The following is an 18,545-nucleotide window of genomic DNA, read 5'->3' on the forward strand; positions in this document are numbered from 1 at the left end:
TTAGGAACAGGTGATGAAAACAGGGAGGAGCAGACGAAGGCGGGCAGACACGCGACAACAACAATAGCACATGGCCAAGAGTCATGACAGATACATATGTACACACACACACAGCATTTTTTTCTTGGAATGAACTTTTAATATGGTCAAATGTTTAAATAATTTGGAGTTCTCCGCTTCATCCATTTTTCTTTTTCCTAAGGTAAAAAGAAACACTTAAAATGTACTCCAGCTCTACATCCAAACTGTTTGAAATATCAGTAGACAGGACCTGAGACTAGTTTTCACCTGTATGCTGAGCAACATGAACAGGACGGCAAACACTATACTGTAAACGTAAATAAAAATTTTGTGTGTATATATAAAATATATATATTATATATATATATATATATATATATATATATATATATATATATATATATATATATATATATATATATATATATATATATATATATATATACATACACACACACACACACACATACATACTGTATATGTAGTACCTGTGTAGAAGTACCGAAAGGATTAATTAAATAATGACAGAGAACGCTGCAGTGATGGCTTCCGTGACGGTGTATTAATTTAGAATGAAGCGCATCGGGGGGCGTCACCTAGTGGCGCGCGCGATGACGTCATCATAAATGAATGAATACTACAAAAATAAATGTAACATTTTTATAATACATTTAAATGTGAACTCGTTTGATAACACATTCAGTATATCACACTCTCCCCTCCATGAAAAGATGTCGTCCCGACATCGAATTACTAAGTCACATATATGCCCAATTTACAGTACTTAACCTATTTCAACTTTACCCAGCAGGTGTCTACAACATAAAATATTACAAAATATTCATCACATATTACTTGTACAGTCTCCTTTTTTCAAGCATACATTCACAATTGTGATATTGCTCATTTCAACTTACAAAAGTCCTTATTTCTTAATAGACAATAGGCACTTTTTTGTAAATAGTTCCATGCGGTAGGTAAAAAATAGGGAGCCATATGCAAACTCTATCCATTTGCTTTAGCAAGAAAAATATGACAGAGTCCCTCGAGAGAAAAAAACGATTCAACCAGTGTCAATGAGGGAAGTCTCAGAATGATTCGAAGTGTCCACAGGTTTAAAACCGCACAACAGTCCATTACTTTCCAAAATCTGAGAACAGTCCATTATTTTAGTTTTGCAATAGTGTCTCACTGTAGCAATAAACAGTCCCTGGGTAATGTTCTGTATAGTGACATCTCATGCCTTCAACACAGGCAATACGGTGACAAGATAGAGGGTGAAACTGTATGTGGTAGTGCAATTCGAAGTTAATAGCACACATATGTAGGCTGGGGGTAACGAAGGGGTGTTGATGACCAGGGTGTCACAGCTGTCATTCCACTAGATGCAAAGTGTGGGTAGGGGTTGTTGCCAATTATCCGCATAGTGTAGCATGATGGGGACCCAAGATTGTCATAGGTAAACTTTCTAGGTGGTCGTCGGTTTCTCCTGGTGAACTGGTACCCGTTTTCCTCCTCAGTGGTCCTGTCTCTGGGCCCAGGTGATCCAGCTGCTTCAGTAGAAGGTAAGTCTTGTTGCATAAGGTCAACAGTTGGTTCATTTTCCAGTTCTATTCTTATGTCAGGTGCGGACTCTGAAAGATCTATTTCTGACTTTGCTGGGTGAGATTGTGGCCTTGGTTTCACCACTGATCGAGGCTCAGAAGTTACTGACGGTTGTGGTAACACATTTCTGTTCTTTAGGCAGTCACTGCTTTCTGGTGGCCTGGTCTGAAACAGCTCCACTTGAAAGTAGTACTCATCCTCTTCACTTTCATTATCATACCCTGCTTCACATTCTCTTCTCTGGGCGGGCTGAGTTCGGCTATTTCTTTGTTGGTGTTTTTGCTTTGATTGGGTACTCGGGGTTGGTGTAATATCCAGAGGTAAGTAATCGCAGGGAAGAAGAAGATTATGGTGCAACACTCGTGATCGACCTTTACTCTGCTCAGGTTTCACTTCATAGATTGGTACATCATTGGCAACTTGGTGTAAAACAACATGGACCTCGTTCTCCCAGTAATTTTGAAGTTTTCCCGTTCCGCCCCTTGGAGTCAAGTTTTTCACAAGAACCCTACTACCTGGAATAAGGTCTGTGCACCTTACTTTTAGGTCATAGTTCTTTTTGTTCCTTTCAGCACACTTGTTTGCATGTTCTCTGGCTATCTGACAAGCCTCGTTCATTTCTTTTGTCCACCGTTCCACACTCACTGTGACTTACAGAGCAGTTATCCGGGTTGAGTCCAAAAAGACTGTCGATGGAAAGCCTTGGAGAGCGCCCGAACAGAAGGTGGAAAGGTGAAAAGCCAGTCACTTCACATTTGGTACAGTTATAAGCAAAGATGAGTTTATTAAGTGCCTCTTTCCAGTTAGATTTTTGTCTTTCAGTCAGGGTTTTCAACATCTGTAGCAAAGTCCGATTAAATCTTTCCACCTGCCCATTCCCCTGGGGGTGGTAGGGCGTTGTCCTTGAGCCGGCAATGCCACTATACTTTCTGAGCTGAGCAAACAACTGATTTTCGAATTCTCCTCCTTGATCATGGTGAATTCTTGAGGGGAAACCAAACTTGAGGGCAAAGTCATTGAATAATTGGTTAGCCACTGTTTTTGCTGATTTTGAGGTATTGGCGTATGCCTGTGCAAAACGAGTGAAGTGGTCAATGATCACCAAAATGTATTCATAACCTCCCTTGCATTTGTCCAAGTGAAGGAAGTCAATGGACACCAATTCAAATGGGAATGTGGTTTTGATGCTTTTAAGTGGTGCTCTCGTCTCTCTACATGGTTTTTTTTGTTTTATGCAGGAGCAGGTTCTGAGAACATAATGTTCAATGTCTTTTTGCATGTATGGCCAGAAAAAACGATCTCTAATAAGACTGGTAGTACGGTCAAGACCCTGATGACCCATCTCATCGTGCAGTTCCCTTAACACAGTTTGTCTGGATGGAGTCAGTAAAACCAGTTGGGTCCTTTGGGATGTTTTTCGAAACAGAATTCCATGTTCATCCAACTTTAATTTATCCCATTCTCTCCAAAGACTTCTGGGTATTGAACTGCCTGAACGCCACTGCTGGAGAGGTTTGGATCCTGACTAAGTGTTCAATGATTTTTTCAATCTCTTTGTCATCCCTCTGAGCTTGTCTAATCTCCTCTTTTGACAGGGCTTTGAGAGGTTCCACGCTGCCCGTCTCACATGCTGGTGCACTCTGGCAGGCTATAGTGAGGGGTGCATTTTGATCATCTTGAATCTCCACTGCTTGGATCATTGCTCCTACACCATCAGATGAAAGCTCTTCGGTGTATTCTCTCATGGTTTCTTCCAGATCTACTGGCATTCTGGACAGTGTGCATCTATGTTTTCTCTACCAGGACGATAACAGATGGAAAAGTGAAAATCTGCAAGCTCCGCAACCCAACGACATCCAGTGGCGTTTAGCTTGGCCGAAGTCAGGACATAGGTTAGTGGGTTGTTGTCACTGAACACAGTAAGCGTTGGTGCATAATAGAGATAATCTCTAAATTTTTCAGTTACAGCCCACTTTAGAGCTAAAAATTCCCCTGGTTGGAGGCATCCGTATGAAGAATAAATGGTTGGGAGAAATCAGGGAATCCTAGCACAGGAGGGTGGATCAGGAGATCAATCAACTTTTCAAGAGTCTCCTGATGGTGTTTTGTCCACTCAATTGGTTGACTCGATGGCACAACCTGATTTTTCTTGAGAGTTTCCCTTTTTCTTTTCCCTTTTCTCTGGTCCTCACTACCGTCAGCCTTGGCTTTTAGCAAGTCATACAGAGGGTTGGCGACCCGGGAGAAGTCTTTTACATATTGCCGATAATAGCTGAGCAGGCCCAGTACTTTACGCAATTCTCCCACAGTGCTTGGTGTCTTTTCTTTGAGTGCTGTTACAGCAACAGTATCTGCAGGGTCCACACGGCTACCTTCAGCTGAGACGAGTCTCCCCAGATAACGTACTTCATTCTTGAAAAGTTCACATTTTCTCACTTTCAGCTTAACTCCGTTGGATTTCAGTCTTTGCAGTACTTTCCTCACCGTAGTCCCTCCAAGCATTCCTCCATGAAACGTTGGAATACAGCTGGCGCATTCATAAGGCCAAACGGAATGCGGCACCATTCATATAAGCTCCACGGTGTAGTGAATGCGGTCAAGTGCCTGCTCTCCGGGGACATAAAACCCTGATGATAGGCCTTCCCTTGATCTAATAGAGAGAACCATGCATTGCCTCCTAGTCCATCTAGTACATCCTGCACCCTAGGTATTGGCTGGCGGTCAGGAACTGTTTTGCTGTTCAGCTCTCTATAGTTGACACACAATCTGAGGCTCCCATCTTTTTTTCGGACGATTGGGGACGAGTAAGGGGAATGGGATTTCTGCACCCATCCTTGGGCAATCAGATCATGTAAGTAGTCCTTCATTTCCTGGTATAGCGGTTTAGGAACTGAAGTGTAGGTGCGAGCAACAGGGGTGTGATCGTTTAAGGTAAGACTCAGTTGCAATCATGGAATACAGCCAATGTCATCGTCTGACTTTGAGAAAACGTGACATTCCTCACGCAACATCTGCTTTACTTGTCGTTGTTGGGATAACGTTAAGTGGCTCACATCGACTGGAGGATCCCATGGATCCATGTTGACATCTACACTAATGGTTTCCTTTGGGGTCTGAGTAACAGAGGCTGTGACTGCACTCTGTGATGTTGCGGCTGGTAGGACCGATTTAACTGCTTGCAGTGTCCCTAGTTCTGTTCTGCCAATAAGTGTGATGTCATGATCTGTTCCATTCTGCACACTGATAGTAACCGATGGGCGAGCACCTTTTTTCATAATAAGAAGGGTATCAAATAGTTCAAGTCCATCAGAATGTTGTGGGTTAACATGTGGTTCAAACAGCAAGACGCTATCTTGTGTCACATAAGGCACTTTCACCTGACATTGAATCATCATCACAGTGTGCTTGGGGATGTTCATAGTTTCCTTCACTGTCCTCACTGCATACTCTTTGGAGTCCTCTGCAGACACTAAATTGATGAAGGTGTGAACCTCCTTCTTCTTGAGGCTAGGGAAAGCATTTCTAACAGTCCTGTACAAGTTTTCACCAGTCCCATCAGGAAATCCATTCACTTCATGTTGCTTCATAACCTGCTCTATGACGTTATATCCAATGATAGGCCTGGACAATTCTTGGTCCTTCAGGACAAGCACAGGAATTATTAACTCCCTTCCCCTGGTCCCAGGAGATGCCAGCTTAAATGTCATTTCCACCCATCCACAGTGTGGCATGTTTGTTCCATTGGATGCTACCAGTTGTAGGCTATCTGGCGCTTCTGTCGCCTCAGAAATATTTCTCAATGTCAGTTCAGGTGCATATTTTGTTTTCCATTGCTCATCTATAACACATACTTGGGAGCCTGTGTCCCATAAGGCTTCTGTCTTTTGTCCATGTAAATAGCAGGTCACCAGGCACTGTCTGCCTACTAATGATGTTACAGCAGAATGACGGTTAACTTGGCAAGGGGTAGCTAAAATTCTGTTGAGGAACTGGGATTCGAGCTCAAGCTGATGGTTTGTGCCACATCTCTCCTGTTTCTGGGACGTTTCTACTGCTCGGGTCACACCCTGTCCCTTGGGGGCAACCCGCTCCTGTTTAACGGGGCTCCTGACTGAGATCTGGCACCTTTACTTTTACAGCCCGCTGAGAAGTGCTCACTGCTGCCGCAGACGTAGCAATGAGTGCAAGGTTCCTCTGTTTTCCGCTGCTGGCAGTGGAAACATGGTCTGACTCGTGAAGGACAAGGCTGACGAAACTGCTGAGGGTAATGTTGTGGTAGCGCTCTATACTGCTAGGGATAATACTGGGGGGCTGCCAAATTTGAAGGCTGAGTTGCATAATTAACTGACATGGGAGGGTGCTCAGGATAAGGATACACAGGTGGTTGTCCATAGTGAGCCTCTAGTGTTTCATACTGTTTTGCCAGATTCGCACACTGCAAGTTTGGTGATTGCTGTGACTGATATGGACGTTCTTGTGGAACAGAAGAGGACTGCACTGAATTTGAGAGTGGAAAAGGTGGGTTTTGTCTCACTACCTGAGATTGACTTTGTGGAAACTGATGTGAAGACATGCATGGACCTGTCTGCTGTTGGTAGTTAAGTGATTCTGGTCTCCAGGTCGGAGTCTCTTGAGCTTTGGTACATCCTGAAATCTGCTGGAAGTTCTGATGAGAATCTTGATATAGTGGTAGAGCCTTTGCTGCTGGTTCCGTGTTACTGACTGCAAAGCACTGCTGGGGGACAGAGAAGGGCTGTTGAATTGTCTCTTTTATCTGCATGATATCGTCACTTAAACTTTTCAGTTGTAACATGGAGATCAAACTTAGGCGGCTTTGATTGACATCTTTGTTCAGGAACAGGCTCATTTAACTGCACAGCGTGAACAGTACCACTTCGATCATGTTTGCGTTTGTTCTGTCTTTCAGATTCACTGGAGCAAGCAACATTGAGTTTCTCCATCAGCACTTCATCTGAGATGTTAGGGTTAGACAAGTATGGCTGAAGGTCACTTTGAATGCGATCATTTTGCAGCCCTGTCAGGAAAGTGTGCAAGAACATATTTTGTACAAGACTGGAATCATATTTTAATCCAGAGTCATCTTCTTGAGAGGCGAACAAGATTTTCTGTCTGAGGTCAAGAACATGAATTAAGAAGCTTTGTGGTGTTTCTCTTGAGCGCTGAGCTTCTGTAGTGAGTTGCTTGTAAAGTTCAGTAGCATTTTTCTCTTGATAATGGGAGCGAAGTATTTGTCTCAACACTGGGAGTGTCAGTCCTGCCTTGCCCTCCAGATAACTTCGCAACTGAAGCCCTGGTGTGATAGCTCTGATGACAGAATCAATTATTTCCTGCTCTGGATAGCCCTTTTTTAATCCACTTTCTATCTGCCGTGCTAAACTGGAAAATGAGAGGCAATCCTTTTGCCCTGGGTCTCCTATGAGGCCAGCGATCCTGAAATCTTTATGCCACACTGGGGTAATCTGTCTCTGTAATGTGTGTTCTCTGCTAACCGAGCTGTTGGTGTGCATCTGTCTCCTTTCTGTAGTCGGTGGCACAGTAGGACTAATATGCATAGCTGCCAACAGTTCAGTATTTTCACGATCTCTAATTGAACTCTGAATTGTTACTTCTTCACCAGATTCCTTTTCCTCCCTTCTAGAAGCATTAACATTTGTTCCTATGAGCTGATTCAGTTTCTCATTGATTGCTAAAAGCTCAGCCATTCCTCCATCCTCTAACTCATCAAGCTCAGTTCGTAAGAGATAGTTGCTGAGGAGATTTAGCGGGGACAAACGAGTTACAGTTGACTCACCATCTTTTGTGATATTCACAGAGCTCTTCCAGCTTTTCACATGACAATGTGCATAATTTCTCACCAATTTCATCTTGAAGACTTTTAAGTGCATCCATCTTTAGCAGCTGTATAAGCAGGGTGTTAAGGGTGGTGTTTACCTCACTGACTTGACCCACTGAAGGAACCAACTGTAGTTCTTCACGTGCACTGCTCAACCAGATCTTTCTCACCACTTGTCCTACTTCACACTGCTACACATCTGAATCACTGAGAACGGGATGATGTTGCTAGGTGGGCTCTACCGATCAGGAAGTTGATCCACCGAACATCTATCCCAGCGGTGCCTCCAAAATTGTAGTACCTGTGTAGAAGTACCGAAAGGATTAATTAAATAATGACAGAGAACGCTGCAGTGATGGCTTCCGTGACGGTGTATTAATTTAGAATCAACATGAATGTATACATAACAAAAACCCATTATCTGACAGTATCAATACATGTGTGTATCGCTGCTTCTTCACTGTAGTAACCAGAAATACAAACAGCACTGACGTAACACTTTCTTAGCTCCACATGCTCTTTGCAAGAATAGGATACTCTGAAACATACATATAATCATCAAGTATGCACAATGTTAATACTTCCTCTTAAACTGAGATAAAAGAATCAAATCATCTGAAACAATATAATTATACTTTCAATAACATTAATATTTTAAATATTTATAACTGATAGCGTCTCTCACGTTGACCACAAGGTGCCCATACTACACATGTGCTCAGGCCTGCTAGCCCAATGACACATTATCAAAAATGTAACACAAACAAGTTTTTAAACAGTTTTTAACACACTTAACTCGATAGTATCGCATTAAATAGTGTTTGTTTTTAAATAAGTGTCTTAATTTGCAACTACTGTACCTGTGTAGAAGTACCAAAAGGATTAATTAAATAATGACAGAGAACGCTGCATTGATGGCTTCCGTGACGGTGTATTAATTTAGAATGAAGCGCATCGGGGGGCGTCACCTAGTGGCGCGCGCGATGACGTCATCACGCAGGTGTGTCAAATAATTAGGATACTTAATCCAATAAATGTGCTAAATTAAACACCTATTTTATGTAAAGTACGACTTGAAAATCAAACACTATTCAATGAATACTAATGTGAATACTACAAAAATAAATGTAACATTTTTATAATACATTTAAATGTGAACTCGTTTGATAACACATTCAGTATATCACATATATATATATATATAAAAAATATTGTATACCGTTGGAACTTTCTGCCTCATCCTGGGTCAACTCCATCCTTTTTTCCTACAGTAAATGTAAAAAAAAGTTTATGGTACACAATTGGAACTTCAGAACCCAACTTTAACAAAAATGTTTAAAAACCCATTGCTCACCCTAGCTTTAAATGAAAATATGACAAAGCAATAGAATGGACAGTGGAAAAAGTACCAGGTACTATTACGCATAAAAATAACTGAAGAAAATCTTGATTTGCTGAATGAAATAAGACAACTAATGCTGTTCATACTGTACATCTCCACACAATTTCTGTAAATTTTTAAGTAAAACTGAAAAAACAGATCAGTAATCAGTATCGGTAGGTATGAAGCATCCCAATTTAGGCTAATTTAAAAAATTTTTTAATAAATCTATATTGAATACAAAGAGACCACAAAAAGAATTTAAATAGAAACAAAAAAAATTAAAAATAGAACCCAAACAACAGCCAACTTACCAATGAGATGTTCCATTCTGGGGGGCACGGTAGCTTAGTGGTTAGCAGGTTCGCCTCACACCTCCAGGGTCAGGGTTCGATTCCCGCCTCCACCTTGTGCGTGTGGAGTTTGCATGTTCTCCCCATGCCTCGGGGGTTTCCTCTGGGTACTCTGGTTTCCTCCCTGGTCCAAAGACATGCGTGAGTGAATGAGAGTGTGTGTGTGTGCACTGCGATGGGTTGGCACTCCGTCCAGGGTGTATCCTGCCTTGATGCCCGATGACGCCTGAGATAGGCACAGGCTCCCCGTGACCCGAGGTAGTTCAGATAAGCGGTAGAAGATGAATGAATGAATGTTCCATTCCAATATAAAGTCAAACAAGTAGTTGCTTTGAAAATCTTTAAAATGTTTACTTTGAGAGAGAATTCCGCAGTGTTCAACTACAAAGGTGGATGGTTCAATATGTTCCAGAGCAAACACACCCCTCCCTAACAATGCCTAACAAGTTTACCTATTTGTTAGGGCTGGGCGATTTGGCCTAAAATCAAAATCTCGATTAATTGAACAATTGAACTCGATTATGATTAATGAACGATTATTTTATTTATTTATTTTTTTGCCCTCATAGTTCACTGACAAGTTTTGTTTAGTAAATATGCTCACATATTACAGTCGGTGTCCAAAACACTGCTGCCGTATCCATCCATTAAGCGCAGCAGCTTTGACAACATTAGCACCGTTGTCTGTCGTAATGGCTGAAAGTTTTTCTTTCGTGAGGTCCCATTCAGAAAGCATATCTTTCAGACCTTGCGCAATCATATCTGCCGTGTGATCGGCTGGAAAATACGCCGTCTCTGGCGCAGCTTCCAATCGTCGTCAATGTAGTGCAAAGTAAGGCTCAAGAATGAGTCCATCGTCCTACTTGACCAGAGATCAGATGTGGCTGCAAAGTGTTGAACATTTTTCATTTCAGCAGCTACATTTTTACAACATGTCTTGTACATGTCTGGCAACGCAGTTTTAGAAAAATGATGGCACAGTGTATCTTCTGTCGAGAGTTTTAACCAGGTGTTTAAACCCGCTTCACTCCACTGTAGCCAAGGGAGTCATATCCTTTGCGATGTATTAACAAATAGCGTCAGTTATTTCTTTCCATATTCTTGAACTCTTCTCATACTGTGTGGCATTTGTGAATACATTTGTTATCGACATCTGCTTTGCGGAGGCACTTGTTACTGGGCGCTTGTCAGTCTCTTTTTGTTTATTTTGAGCCATGCACTGTTCATATTCAGTAACGTGATTGCGCTCCAAGTGTTGAAACAAATTGGTGCTGGTACCTTTGGGCGTCGAAATTGTTTTAACTGAAAAATTTCATCGATTATAGGTTCTGAATGTCGATTTCGATTACTTTTCGATTAATTGCCCAGCCCTATGTGCTGGTGTGTGGGTTTGGGACATTTGGAGCACTGAGAATGACCTGGAGAAGTGGAACACAGTTAATCTCACACACACACACACACACACACACACACACACACACACACACACACAAAATATGTGTATGTTTATATTCTTAACAAATGAATGCACTGCTTAATAAACTAATATGAGTAACAAAATAATGGTGAGAAGTGCTGTATTTGTGTGTGTGTGTGTGTGTGTGTGTGTGTGTGTATGTTAGACGCCCGTCTCTCGTCTCTCAGCTGTATCTCTGCAGGTGTGTTTTTAGCCTCCTGTCTGTTGGACATTATTCCAAATTTTCTGAAAGAAATGAGAGAAACATTCACAGAACGTAGCGTTACCGTACAGTAAGTATAATCCTACAATGCACCACGGCACCTACACAATACCCACAATGCACCACGGCACCTACACAATACCAACAATGCACCACGGCACCTACACAATACCCACAATGCACCACGGCACCTACACAATACCCACAATGCACCATGGCACCTACACAATACCCACAATGCACAACGACACCTACACAATACCAACCATGCACCACGGCACCTACACAATACCCACAATGCACCACGGCACCTACACAATAACCACGGCACCTACACAATACCAACAATGCCTTGTGTCCCATGTCCTCAGCTGTACTTCCCCGTGCCGGAGTTCATCATGTCTGTGGGGTTTCTGTTCCTGCTGGTGATGGAGCAGCTGATCCTGACTCTGAGGGATGAGCGTGAGCAACAGCACGGACAGAAGGAAGGACGAGAGGACAAGGAAGCTCTGCTACTGTGCTCACCGACGGTCCGGACACGTCCCGACCCCTCCCTGTCCCCCATCTGCTCTCCGTGCTACTCCTGTTTCTCTGTCTGTTCTTCATCTGCCAGGGTTTATCTGTGGATGTGGTGCGGCTGCGTCCCGAACTCCTTCTGCGCACTTCACTCGTCACTTGCAGCCTGGTCTTCCTGCTCATTCACAGTCACATGAGACGGTTCGTAGTGTTGGTCTGCCTGGCGGTGCTGTCCTCGGCGTTCCCGCTCGGCCTCGCCCTGCGTTACACACACACACACCACTCCTTTCGCTTGGCTCGCTCCACACTCCAGGGCCTGAGTGTTGGTAGCTTCATCTACATCGTCTTCATGGACGTGATGCCCCGAGTCACGAGTGCTAATGAGCAACATATCGCTAAAGTCACACTGATCCTCACGGGGTTCAGTGTGTTCACCGCCGCGTTGCTTCTCTAAACACACACAGTGTTCAGTGTGTTCACCAACACACTGCTCCTCTAACCCTTCCATGCCACCCCACAACACACACACACACACACACACTTGTGAGTGTAAGTGCACTTGTAGGACTTCCTGGATTGTGATGTAAACATGTTTCTTTACGCTGTAAATAAAAGTCATTAAACTTGAGATATTTTATTAATGCTCGCTCTGTTCTGAACTACATAGGGCACTAGATTCTGCAGTGTACACTTCATCTGCACTATAGCATCTTACCATTAAAGTGTGTGAAGAAACTATATAATGTCCCCAACCCCAAGCCCGTATACATGAAGCCCTGCCTCTTAGTAGATTACTTTACTCCTCTCTTAATTTGTGTGTGAGTGTGTGTGTGAGTGTGACAGAGAAAGATTTTAGATACATAGTAAACAGTTCCAGGATGATTTTATTGTGTTTTCTTTGTGTTGAACAATCAGCAGTCACATATTAAAAGTAAATGTTTACTGTGTTTCTGCAGGTGACAAGATCTGAAGTGTGTTTAACCGTTCATCATGTTTTTTGAAGCTTTGTGACAGTTATCAGATATCAGACGGTAATCAGGTCCTCCTTCTTTCACAAAATCCGACACCGTTTTACTTCCGCCAAAGTTCTTAGTCTCATCGACCTGTAAGAAAGAAAAAAAAAACATCAGTGCCTCTGAATATCACATGAAATAATGATTAAAGTATATCATTTACAGTGTGGATATGTTCCAGATGTTCCTACCCTCCATTTGTCGCTCATGTGGTCTGCATCCACCACCACAGTCTGAGAGGAAATCCCGAAATCTTTTCCTTTATGTATTAAATACTCCTGCCCGTCTTCCAGAGTCACTCTGAAATCGTTACACACTGGAATTGAAACCCATTTTAATCCGAGAACACACTCCACTCTATTGGAGTCATCAAATAAAAGTACTGAATGAGTCCTGACTTATTCTCAGAATGAATTCAATTATACAATAAACTGTTCTTCTACACAATTAGGCGATTTCCTTAAATATGCAAAAAATAAATAAATAAATAAATAAAGGCATCAGAGTAAATAACTGCAATGTGATGTGTGTGTTTTTATAGTTCAATCTTCATAAAGCTTCAGCAGGTCCATGTGGGTGTGGTGATGTACCTGACTCCTGAGTGTCTCAGGAAGCTCAGAACCTCCATTGGCCGTGACACCCGTTCAGCCTCATAAACTTTGGAGTTGTAGAGATTCGTCAGGTCCTCTGCATTCGACATGTCATAACTGTGCGAGTTTCCTTTACCTGATGATGGAAATATAAAGATGGTGTTCAGGGTAAATGTTCGTACAATCTGTAGGATGTTCTGTTCACAGAGTCTCTTTAATCTGTTTCCTTTTTATACAAAGACTGTGGCATTAATCTTAAATCTACATAAGACTGATTAAACACATGTAATGAAGGTGTCATAAACGTACCTTTGCCCCAGGAGCCTTCGGCGAACATCAGTGCTACAGCCAACACAAACACACCGAGAACGTTAGTGACCATCATCTCACGACCTCTGTGGAGCTGGAGCTGGTGTTAATTCGATGTAAAATGCTGTGTATTGACCTGAACAGAGGAAACTCTGTGTTTATATACTGAACTAGATGTGTACAGACGAGTGCTGGAAAAAAAACAAGTTACGCAATTTCAGAAATTCTTCCAGGGCTGTGTTCCAAATACTTATGAAAGAGGTTCAGATTTGGGGTCAAAATTCCAACATCATAGAACAAAACATTTAGATGATTAACACAGAAATATCTGATCAAACACCGAAAAGTCTGATCTAACCAAGAAATATCCGATATACCACAGAAATATCGGCTCTAACACTGAAATATCTGATCTGACACCAAAATATCTGATCAAACACTGAAATATCTGATCTAATACACAAAAGTCTGATTTAATGCTGAAATCTCTGAACAGACACTGAAATATCTGATCTAACACTGAAACATCTGATCTAACCCCTATGTTCTCAGAACTGTTCCGGTTTTTTACCTGAAATCTGACTGTGTGATTGAAACATCACAACAAAGCACCACAGCACCTACACAATACTCACAATGCACCACAGCACCTACACAATACCCACAATGCACCATGGCACCTACACAATACCCACAATGCACCATGGCACCTACACAATACCCACAATACACCATGGCACCTATACAATGCACCATGGCACCTACACAATACCCACAATACACAATGGCACCTATACAATGCACCATGGCACATACACAATACCCACAATACACCACAACACTTACACAATGCACCATGGCACGTACACAATACCCACAATGCACCACGACACCTACACAATACACAATGGCACCTACACAAAACCCACAATGCACCATGGCACCTACACAATACACCACAACACTTACACAATGCACCACAGCACCTACACAAAACCCACAATGCACCATGGCACCTACACAATACCCACAATGCACCACAGCACATATACAATGCACCATGGCATCTACAGAAAACCCACAATTCACCACAGCACCTACACAATGCACCATCATGGCACATACACAACATGCCGTGTCCCATGTCAATTACATTAACATTTACAGCATTTGTCAGATGCTCTTATCCAGAGCATTATATATATATATAATGTGTGAGACATAAAATGAGTTACATTTGTATTATTTACTACATTTTACATTGTAAATTGTATATTTAGAGAAACAGACTTCTCTACAGTCTGACAATAATGTACTGATATAACATGATACTGAAATACTGATATAATCATGTTCATCTTGCTTGAATACCGTTATTACCTGAAATATGGACATTAATTTGACATAATATCTGATAAACACTTTACTTTAATCGTAAAGTAGCATCATTTTTTCTGTAAAATGTCTTTGAAATGATATGTGTAATGAGTCTGTCTGTGTTTCTGTCCTGTTTCTGTCTGCTGTCTTTCCCGGTTGTTAATTGTTTGCTCCGCCCACTCTTTGGTTTCCATGGACATTAATTGTACTCCTTCTCTCCTTCAGGTGTGTTGTCTTTGTCTCTAATTAGTTCCGCTTTGTCATTGGTTCCTGTCAGCTATATATACTCTGTTTGTTCACTTCCCTGGTGTTGGTCGTTATTGTATGTTGGTGTTAATGTTCCCGTCTCCTGTCTGCTCTGTATTCTGCTCTGTTTTGCCTGCCTGCCTGTTTGTTTGTCTTGGTTTAGTAAAAGTCTAAAACTGCACTTGGATCCTCATTCGCCTTTGTCCTGCACCGTGACATATGTATGGAAAGTGCTATACAAATAAACATTAAATGAATTAATAACTAGAAGTTATAAAGGCCACATACTGGATTTTTTTCAGTCAGAATGGTAAGAAAAAAGAGCGTGAAACCTGATCAGGATGCAAAAGAAACCATCAGGCAAAGACAAAGCCTTCATTGAGGGACGAGAAATTGACACATTTAAAGGTAAGTTGTGCGTCACAAATAGTACTTTGACATTCACACATCTTACCCCAGGATGAGCCACATATTTTATACATGTTGAAGAGACAAACGTTAAAATAATTTCTCGTATTTAATTTATAGTTTACAGAGAATAGTGTAACCAAAACCATAGGGTTGAAATAATGGTGAATGCTTGACTGTTTTTCAATTCCCTGTTTTTTTATCCTCATTTACTGCACCTCATAACTATACTTTCTTTTACAGGATTTGAAAGAATAAGTTGGTTAATTGTATAACAAATAGTAGAGCTGGGCAATTAATCGAAAAGAAATCGAAATCGACATTCAGAACCTATAATTGATCAAATTTTTCCAGGTCGATTATTTCGATTACTTTCCCATTAAAAACACTACCGTGTGTGGAGTCACGTGACCCCGCTCCGTTACGTTACGTTATTCCGCCGACATGTCGAGCATGGAGAACTTAAACAACAAGAGCAGCTTGTACCAAAGAAAAACGCAGTCTCCGTCGTTTGGACACATTTTGGCTTCAGTAAGGATGACCTCGAACAAAATGAACGCAGATGTAGACACTGTAGAAAAACAGTTTGGACACCCAAAGGTACCAGCACCAATTTGTTTCAACACTTGGAGCGCAATCACGTTACTGAATATGAACAGTGCATGGCTCAAAAAAAACAAAAAGAGACTGACAAGCGCCCAGTAACAAGTGCCTCCGCAAAGCAGATGTCTATAACAAATGTATTCACAAATGCCACACAGTATGAGAAGAGTTCAAGAAGATGGAAAGAAATAACTGATGCTATTTGTTATTACATCGCAAAGGATATGACTCCCTTGGCTACAGTGAAGCGAACCGGGTTTAAGCACCTGGTTAAAACTCTCGACAGAAGATACACTGTGCCATCGCGATCACATTTTTATAAAACTGCGCTGCCAGACATGTACAAGACATGTTGTAAAAATGTAGCTGCTGAAATGAAAAATGTTCAACACTTTGCAGCCACATCTGATCTCTGGTCAAGTAGGACGATGGACCCATTCTTGAGCCTTACTTTGCACTACATTGGCGACGATTGGAAGCTGCGCCAGAGATGCCTTGAGACGGCATATTTTCCAGCCGATCACACGGCAGATATGATTGCGCAAGGTCTGAAAGATATGCTTTCTGAATGGGACCTCACGGAAGAAAAACTTTCAGCCATTACGACAGACAACGGTGCTAATGTCAAAGCTGCTGCGCTTAATGGATGGATACGGCAGCAGTGTTTTGGACACCGACTGTAATATGTGAGCATATTTACTAAACAAAACTTGTTAGTGAACTATGAGGGCAAAAAAAAAACAAAAACAAATAATCGTTCATTAATCGTAATCTAGTTAAAATGTTCAATTAATCGAGATTTTGATTTTAGGCCAAATCGCCCAGCCCTACCAGCACACACACCACATACACCAAAACACACACCAACTCGAATCCCACACAGTTAACCACAGTGGAAAACAATGACATCATTACACACACACACACACACACACACACACACAAAATGGTGCAGAATACAATACAATACAATACAATACAATTTTTTTGAACAGAAATGATTTACAACAAAACACTTAAGCAAAAAAAATACTGTTTAAAAATGATTCACAAAGAATAAAATGATATGGAGTGAAATAATAAAGGAACACAGTTATAACTAAATAAAACAAAATAAATTACAGAAAAAACACAGAATCAGAAGAGAAAATCCTCCACAATGACCAGAGCATCAGGACAAAACCTACACACACACACACACACACACACAGGGTTCAGCTACAGATATTAATTATAAACAAAAATAAACAAATTTGTCATTTCCGGTTTCTTTGAAACTTTTTTATTGTAACTTTGAACAATGTTTTAAACTCATGGTATCTTAAGTATGTAACCTAGTGAACCAGCATTAATGTATCCAATGATAAAGATTTAAGCACTTGTACATCGCTCTGGATAAGAGCATCTGACAAATGCTGTAAATGTTAATGTAATTGACATGGGACACAAGGCATTGTGGGTATTGTGTATGTGCTGCGGTGCATTGTGGGTATTGTGTAATTGCCATGGTGCATTGTGTAGGTGCCATGGTGCATTGTGTAGGTGCCATGGTGTATTGTGTAGGTGCCATGGTGCATTGTGGGTATTGTGTAGATGCCATGGTGCATTGTGTATGTGCTGTGGTGCATTGTGGGTATTGTGTAGGTGCCATGGTGCATTGTGGGTATTGTGTAGGTGCCATGGTGCATTGTGGGTATTGTGTAGGTGCCATTGTGTAGGTGTCGTGGTGCATGGTGGGTATTGTGTAGGTGCCATGGTGCATTGTGGGTATTGTGTAGGTGCTGTGGTGCATTGTGAGTATTGTGTAGGTGCTGTGGTGCATTGTTGTGATGTTTCAATCACACAGTCAGATTTCAGGTAAAAAACCGGAACAGTTCTGAGAACATAGGGGTTAGGTCAGATATTTCAGTGTCAGATCAGATATTTCAGTGTCTGTTCAGAGATTTCAGCATTAAATCAGACTTTTGTGTATTAGATCAGATATTTCAGTGTTTGATCAGATATTTTGGTGTCAGATCAGATATTTCAGTGTTAGAGCCGATATTTCGGTGGTATATCGGATATTTCGGTGTTAGATCAGACTTTTCGGTGTTTGATCAGATATTTCAGTGTTAATCATCTAAATGTTTTGTTCTATGATGTTGGAATTTTGACCCCACATCTGAACCGCTTACATAAGGATTTGGAACACAGCCCTGGAAGAATTTCTGAAATTGCGTAACTTGTTTTTTCCATCACTCGTCTGTACGCGTGTTCAGGTCAAGGTCAACGAGTGTCCTCTGTTCAGGTCAATACACAGCATTTTACTTCTAATTAACACCAGCTCCAGCTCCACAGAGGTCGTGAGATGATGGTCACTAACGTTCTCGGTGTTGCGTTGGCTGTAGCGCTGATGGTCGCCGAAGGCTCCTGGGGCAAAGGTACGTTTATGACACCTTCATTACATGTGTTTAATCAGTCTTATGTAGATTTAAGATGAATGCCACAGTCTTTGTATAAAAAGGAAACAGATTAAAGAGACTCCGTGAACAGAACATCCTACAGATTGTACGAACATTTACCCTGAACACCATCTTTATATTTCCATCAT

General features: G+C 41.5%; 2 protein-coding genes across 3 annotated transcripts; one reads left to right on the top strand and one right to left on the bottom strand.

The window, feature by feature from the left end:
• Nucleotides 1-519: 519 nt before the first annotated feature.
• LOC132846309 (uncharacterized) lies at nucleotides 520-9,866 on the bottom strand. 2 transcript variants are annotated; one of them, XM_060870990.1, is made up of 3 exons: nucleotides 9,176-9,866; nucleotides 8,700-8,745; nucleotides 520-7,781 (listed from the first exon to the last, which is right to left on the bottom strand). In XM_060870990.1, the coding sequence occupies exon 3, from the start codon at nucleotides 7,530-7,532 to the stop codon at nucleotides 6,414-6,416; it is 1,119 nt and encodes a 372-aa protein (XP_060726973.1). In that variant the 5' UTR covers nucleotides 7,533-7,781; nucleotides 8,700-8,745; nucleotides 9,176-9,866; the 3' UTR covers nucleotides 520-6,413. Both variants share the same exon structure in this region, with proteins under 2 accessions (XP_060726973.1, XP_060726974.1).
• A 2-nt stretch (nucleotides 9,867-9,868) lies between these two features.
• On the top strand, nucleotides 9,869-12,426 carry LOC132846320 (zinc transporter ZIP1-like). The gene is given in 3 exon segments (XM_060871001.1): nucleotides 9,869-10,958; nucleotides 11,265-11,457; nucleotides 11,460-12,426. Coding segments are annotated over 3 exon segments (726 nt in total). The 5' UTR covers nucleotides 9,869-10,829; the 3' UTR covers nucleotides 11,864-12,426.
• Nucleotides 12,427-18,545: the final 6,119 nt, after the last annotated feature.

This window comes from Tachysurus vachellii, chromosome 5 (genome assembly GCF_030014155.1).
Source record: "Tachysurus vachellii isolate PV-2020 chromosome 5, HZAU_Pvac_v1, whole genome shotgun sequence".
Lineage (NCBI taxonomy): Eukaryota > Metazoa > Chordata > Actinopteri > Siluriformes > Bagridae > Tachysurus > Tachysurus vachellii.

Excerpts from the sequence above, each read along its gene's own strand:
- LOC132846309 (XM_060870990.1), bottom strand. The coding sequence starts at position 7,532 with ATGCACTTAAAAGTCTTCAAGATGAAATTGGTGAGAAATTATGCACAT.